This window comes from Solea senegalensis, linkage group LG3 (genome assembly GCF_019176455.1).
Source record: "Solea senegalensis isolate Sse05_10M linkage group LG3, IFAPA_SoseM_1, whole genome shotgun sequence".
Classification (NCBI taxonomy): Eukaryota; Metazoa; Chordata; class Actinopteri; order Pleuronectiformes; family Soleidae; genus Solea; species Solea senegalensis.
The window spans coordinates 21,685,801-21,692,904 of NC_058023.1; the positions used below are offsets into that span (position 1 = coordinate 21,685,801).

At 43.3% G+C, this 7,104-nt stretch overlaps 1 protein-coding gene across 2 annotated transcripts in view; it reads left to right on the forward strand.

Moving 5' to 3' along the window:
* Window positions 1-4,859, forward strand: part of braf (B-Raf proto-oncogene, serine/threonine kinase) — a 21,271-nt gene extending 16,412 nt beyond the window's left edge. For both annotated transcript variants that reach the window (XM_044020815.1, XM_044020817.1), the window contains 8 exons: window positions 51-135; window positions 225-401; window positions 770-816; window positions 982-1,100; window positions 1,378-1,509; window positions 1,878-2,012; window positions 2,537-2,690; window positions 2,926-4,859. In XM_044020815.1, the coding sequence (XP_043876750.1) occupies window positions 51-135; window positions 225-401; window positions 770-816; window positions 982-1,100; window positions 1,378-1,509; window positions 1,878-2,012; window positions 2,537-2,690; window positions 2,926-2,948 (872 nt within the window). In that variant the 3' untranslated portion in view covers window positions 2,949-4,859. The remainder of the gene's footprint in view (window positions 1-50; window positions 136-224; window positions 402-769; window positions 817-981; window positions 1,101-1,377; window positions 1,510-1,877; window positions 2,013-2,536; window positions 2,691-2,925) is intronic.
* Window positions 4,860-7,104: the final 2,245 nt, after the last annotated feature.

Genomic DNA, 7,104 nt, shown 5'->3' on the forward strand with positions numbered 1-7,104 from the left:
TCCCACCTTACACCAGTGCACAGCTTAAACATTTCCTCTACTCCCGTCAGGTGACGTGGCTGTGAAGATGTTGAACGTCACTGCGCCAACACCACAGCAGCTTCAGGCCTTCAAGAATGAAGTAGGAGTCCTCAGGTAACGTCTGCTACAAAAACCAAAACACACACGGATACATAAAGGTCCAAGGTCTAGTTGTGTTAAACTGCGTGTTTTTCCTCACCAAGGAAAACGCGTCACGTGAACATCTTGCTGTTCATGGGCTACACCACCAAGCCTCAGCTGGCCATAGTGACCCAGTGGTGCGAAGGCTCCAGTCTGTACCACCACCTACACATCATCGAGACCAAGTTTGAGATGATCAAGCTGATCGACATCGCCCGGCAGACTGCGCAGGGCATGGAGTGAGTCCAAATACACAGACACACTGGACCTTGCACAATCAACCTTCATCATACTTTCACAAGATGCACACATGAGTTGGCCTTAACCCTCCTTGTAGTATCCACGTGACGTGCGGTGTGACCATACTAGTAAATCTTAACCCTCAGAAAGCCGTATTCATTTGGGAGAACTAGGAAAAATGTCCTTTCAACAAGTATCGTTCACTGATGTGTGTAGAAATGGTTTTAATCTCTAGTTAGTGCAACATCGGCTAGTTTGTTTGTCACCAGCTTGCTCACATTACACTCGGTTGAAACACTTAAGAAGCGGCGTCAAAACTTCACCGCGTGTTATAGGGTATTCTAATCTCCTTTGTCTCCCTCCTCAGCTACCTGCACGCGAAATCAATCATCCACAGAGATCTGAAGAGTAACAGTATCCTTTTGGAAACGTTTCACCAAGTCGACGCAACCTTTAGGCCTCGTCTTTGCTGTTCCGTCGCCATGTCAATGAAAGTGTATGGCTTTTCTTTCAGTGCAAATAGGCTTGATTGAGATCATGAGATGCTAGAGGTGTTTCCATGACAACCTCTCCTCCCAGATATTTTCCTCCATGAGGATCTAACGGTGAAGATCGGGGACTTTGGCCTGGCTACAGTGAAGTCACGTTGGAGCGGCTCCCACCAGTTCGAGCAACTGTCTGGCTCTATACTGTGGATGGTCAGTTTGCTTTACTCCTGTGGCAGTTTAGTTTGGTGTAAACAATGTAAACAATGCACATGGCCTCGTTCCGCCATAGATTGACATGTTATGTTTTTGAAAAAAAGAAATTGTAAAGGATATAAAGTTTGAAACTCATCCATCGTTCACACCACATTGAGCTTGTCGACTCTGAAATAAGCCGCGCTGGCTCGGTGCACATGGGTTGGCAGCTGTTTCTATTGGTCGTGTTCTGTGGGTCACGTGACAAAAGCTTGTTATTTTCGGTCTCGCTCAGGCTCCAGAGGTGATCCGGCTGCAGGACAAGAATCCCTACAGCTTCCAGTCAGACGTCTACGCCTTCGGCATCGTGCTGTACGAGCTCATGTCCGGAGCGCTGCCCTACTCCAACATCAACAACAGAGACCAGGTGAGAACGGATACACCGCCAAAGAATATGTGTCGTTACAAGGAAAACAAGAGAAAAGGTCATAAATAAGGAAAGATCTTTTTAGAAGGAAGATTATACCCCATGTATTCATTTCAAGGTTTTAATTGTTGGATATTTAGTGCCAGATAATCTACAACAGGGCTGTTTCCACATTAAACAACGTAACCTGCAGTTTTACTGTTCATTGACTTCTGAGTTTGCTTTCCTTCTCGTTTTAAAATGTAATTATTTCATCTAACGAGAAGTGAACATTCTGTTTGTGCAAGACAATACGTTTTATATGCAATATGTTCAGATCATCAAGTCACTTCACAATGACGCATGTTGTGCGTCTCCTCCCGACACAGATCATATTCATGGTGGGTCGAGGTTACTTGGCTCCCGACCTCAGTAAAGTACGCAGCAACTGTCCAAAGGCTATGAAGAGGCTGATGGCCGACTGCTTGAAGAAGAAGAGGGAGGAACGACCCCTTTTCCCACAGGTCAGAAATAAACACGAGGCAACAAATGCATGTAATTTGGGGACACTAAAACAGGAGAAGCCTCCATTTCCTTCCCGAGAGCTTGCCTTAATAGCATACACTTCCGTACAATTCATAATTATTATCACTGGGATTTAATTAGTACTTATATTTTTTTATTTATTTACACATTTATTACTCTACAACTGGTTTGCTCCTCATTTGCAAACTGAAATAATGTTTCCTCAGCTCCCTTTTGTGTGTGATTTCCATTCTTAATTATCTACTCGGGTTTCTATATGTGAGAGTGTGAGAGTTGTGTGTGTGTGTGTGTGTGTGTGGATGAAGCTATTGTTGGCGAACAGTTTCCCAGTTAAAGCCTCTTATTACCACCGAGCACAGAAGGCTTCCCTTCTTTCTTTTCTTTTCAATTCAAATGCTGATCTGGTGCTTTCAAATCCAGCTCACAACATGTGTCCTGCCTTTAGTTGCTTGTTTGTTTGCTTGCTTGTAGTAGTGAATGACGGTTTCTGTATTCCCGTCAGATCTTGGCGTCCATCGAGCTGCTGGCTCGCTCGTTACCCAAAATCCACCGCAGCGCCTCGGAGCCTTCGTTTAACCGAGCCGGCTTCCAGACGGAGGACTTCAGCTTGTACGCCTGCGCTTCACCCAAGACCCCCATCCAGGCCGGAGGCTATGGTGAGCTCATACACGAGTACTTCTGTCTTAGCAGCTTAAATCAGACTGTAAAACAGTGGTTCAGTAAGGTATTAAATCCAAGGTGTTGCCTTATTGTCTGAATAACCACATAAATGTCATAAGATCTGCTTTTGGCCCCGATTTACATGTTTAAAAGTGGAAATGGTTCAAAATAGCTTGACCTGTGTTTACACACGTACTCATTGTCTCCCTGTCTTTCTTGTTTTTTGTACAGGGGAGTTTTCGGCCTTTAAGTAAGTGCTGCCGATCCCACTCCACTCCATTCCTTGTCACTTTTCAGTCTTGTGTCCATGCGGTGGATTCATTCATCACCGGGGGGAAAAAGAAAAAAAAAAAAGAAAAGAAAAATTAGTCTCAGAGAAACGGGCTGTTTTCTTCCTGTATCAACGTGAAGAAGGAGAAACCGCAAGCTGTCCAGCAGGCACACAGCCACAGCAACAGACACAAAAAAAACTGAATTAGGGGGAAAAAAAACTAAACCCAAAAAGCAACTGGAATGAAGACAGTGAAAAAAAACAACAAAATAAATCCATACCGTAAACCATTTTCCTGCCCGCTTTGAGGGGACAAAGATGAACGCAAAAAGGAAAGGGGAGACGGCAAAGCAACGTCAGGAGAAGTTGAGTTTTTCAGACGGCTGCATTTCAAACGGATGGCGGCAGAACGCGGCCTGTGGATGGAGACGCTGCTCCTCCGTCTGACACGTTGAAATGGAAGTTCAGGCATCGGCCTGTTCCCAGCAGGAGCTGGAGGTCACTCAGCGGGGGTTAACCCCCTCCTGAAGAGCGATGACTTGAAAGATAAAATCTATTTTTACTTTTTTTTTCTTTTTTTTTTTTAGTTCTCAAGTTAACTAGCGCTTGCTAGGAATGAGCTTCTTTTTTTTCTTTATTTTTTTTCTTTTTTTAATTAAAAGTAAACTTTCCTCCAGGTCATGCAGCACAGTCCTTTTTTTTCCTTTTTTCGTTTTGTGGGCTAAACGCTGACCAAATTCTGCAAAATACTGTGCTTTACCTTCTTTTTTGCCTCCAACAAATACGACACCAGTGATGAAGAGGCTGCCGCTCGTAATCTCTGCAAAGATCTTTTGTACGCGAAGGCGGGAGAAATAGGTTCGCAGTGGAAAAGTTTTGGGAGCTGTGTGGAGACGAGATGACCGGTGGCGATGTGAGAGGGGTTTCTTATTCCCTTTAAAGAACCTGGTCTGGTGTCGTTTTTAACGGAAGCTTTAGAAGTGTTGGATATTCCTACATTTTCAAGGGACTTTGTATTTATGTGAAAGCAAGAGAAGCGGATCTTTCTGTAGATTTCCAATTTTGAAAGTGTTGGGAGTGTTTTCCACATTCAGTGGAGTTTTGTCCATGTGACAGCGTAGTCAAAGGCTACATCCATACTAGCACACCTTCATTTGAGAACAGGCTTTTCAAACGAGAATGACATGAGTTTCGGCTCCCACATCACGTGACCATTCAGGCGTAAACAGGAAGTTGAAACCTGAGAAGAGCAGCAATTTCTTTGATTTGGACTGAACACGAGGTCACATTTAGAAGGGTGTATCAGAACTTTACGACCCACGACTATGTTTTTGTCGCTGTTTAATTGCTTTAAAGTCGAAATAGTTTTGGTTTTTGTAGCCTTTTTGCAACGTCCTGTTTGCGCAGTATCCCAAATGGACACATTAGCAAAGTCAAGCAAGTCGTATCGCCCACAAGAACTTGATGCATGAACCAACTTTTGAAACATGTGTTCATAAGAATCTCATCAGCTGACGTAGTTGGCACTCTTTATTATGTTATATTCTTTGTGGTAGACAGACACCGTCATAGTTCCAGACTGAAGTGCAGCACCAGATTTTTTTTTTTTTCAATAAAATATGAAGCCAGAGTTTTTTTTGTTTTGTTTTTTTTTTAATTTTAGTGCTCAAAAGAAAAGGTAGTGTGGATGACTGACGTATCCGTAGCAGAGCTGATGCCTTTCAAATTGAAAATTGAGTAGTGTGGATGTAGCCTAAGTCGAGCTGCTGCTCGGGGCTTATGCTGAGCTCAGGGGCCGATCACACAGAGATACAAACGACGGGAAAAAAACACCTCGGGAAAACAACAAAAAAAAGAACCAGAAGTGCTCCTTTGACTGTGCAGACAAGTAAAAGATGGGGGGAGGGGGGCTGGAATTAAGTTGACAACTAGCTGATACTTGGGCTACACACGGTGGTGTAGTGGTTAGCACTCTCGCCTTGCAGCGAGAAGACCCGGGTGACCCTCTGGTGGAGGATAAAGTAGGATGATGATGATGATGACTAGCTGATACTTCAGTTTGTTGAGGAAGGGAGGGAAAGTCCATAATGTAAAGCCGGTCTCTCTGCTTGATTTGATTAGACTGCCTGGGTCAAGTGTGATATTAATGAGAGCCGAGGCTACGCTGAAAAGTTGCAGATTCTTGTGCGTCCAGTGATGCGCTGAAGTGATCATGAATCCATTACTAAATGGATTGTCAACTACCTCGATTGTTGATTAATGGGTTTTAGTTCTGGATTCTTTTCCTCCACATACCAAAAACGCAAAACGAGACATTTAAGAAGGTTTGGGCAACAGCAATGGACATTTTATCGAGGTGATTCATCGATTTACGAAAAGAATCATTAGTCGCAATTGGTTTTGATTAACAATGATGAACTCCGTGTGATCGGCCCCTAAGGATTGTGTACAGGAAGTTGTTGCACAGCATCTCCCCAACTAAGCTTTTCATTCATTTCTCATTGTCATTTCTGATACTTTCCCCACCTCAAATTTATTTTGTGTCACCGATGTATGCATGTCATATTCTTCTTTTTTGGATAAATATTGCACTCTGCTTACGATGGGGACCTTATATATGTCGCTGCAGCGTGACACGCGGTCTTGTTCCGTCCCATTTCGTTGGAACCTCCTCTCCACACATGCACCTGCATTCCAGCGCGTGTCCTTAGGCGCTCTACACATTTCTTGGTTTTGTTCTCGTCATCGCCTTTTTTTTTTTTCTGTACAGGCAGGCCTGCAGATACTTTATTTCTTATTATTTATGTGAATCTTTTTTTTTTTTTCGTTGGACGGATTCATTCTTCAGAACTGCTTTCTTCAGTCTTTCTGAAGACGCTTGTTTTAGTCTTTGTGACTCGTGTACTTGCACTTTGTAGAGATTGATTGAAGCAAACGAGCGACTTGCCTTGACTTTTTTTTTTTATTATTATTATTATTATTATTGTTGAAGAAATAAATAGCGACACACAGAGCTAAGAACTCCAAAATCCACCCAATGAGTCACATGCAGGGCCTGTCGTGTGAATCCTCTGCTGGAAATGACTGTGTTTTGATAAAGACTTCCAGAGGTGAGGATGTCACCACACCTAGTGTGAGGAGAACTGAGAAGATGAGAGCGTTGGCTTCGATGGATGGACGTTTATTTTGGGATCGTCCGTCCAAATCTGGACGATCTGGTTCCTCATATTTATCACGGAGCGCGTACGTCTTTTTTTGTCATAAACAAACAAAAAAATCCCACCCGTGCTACCTTTTCATGGAACAGTCCAACCCATATGAAATCTAAGGATATCTCCTACACGTCCATCACATCTTTCAGGGAGACCAGTTTAGCTTACCTTGGTGGGATGGGTGGTCGTTACCATCCTGGATCTAAACCTCTCTCAGATTTGGATCTTTTTAGTCACTGAGCAGCTTATGAGACGTTAAAAAATGAAGCCTATTGATGATGATGATGTGCATACCTGTGCAAGTTTTTTACACAAGTCGCTATCACATGACCCCAGTTTAACGATGGAAAACAAAAGCAGGAGGAAAGAAGACCAAATATGGATTTAGCTGGATATTTAGTGTTGTAAAGGAGGCTAGTCTGGCATTAAAATGTGCCTGTACCACTTGTGATCAGATCTCACTTCTTCCCCATCGCTGTATATTAATGCATACGGATGCCGTTTATTTTGATAACAATACGACTTTGTAAATCGCCAAGATTGCCCTACACGGGCTCTTCTCTTGTCAAAGTGCGTCTTCTCCTTTGTTCCGCGTTACGTAACCTCCTTTCTGTTAATGCTGAGGAGTTCCTTTCGATACGTGGCTTCGCGAAACACTGTCGCGAAAATGAGCGGAGGGACGACAATGATTTTAACTTTGAGTCACTAACTACAACTACTTCCAACTTCATGGTCAGGAACTTCTGAAAGCCGATATCACGGCTAGGCTGTGCGGAGGTTTGGGGTCATGTGGTAGGCAAAAGGTTCTGAGATGAATCGTTGGAATTCTCTCTTTGAACTGCTAAATTCTAAAACATTTAATGTGTACTGTAGGCTACGGACTTAATAGTTCATGGATGCACATCTGAAATCACTGGGCCAGTTCCG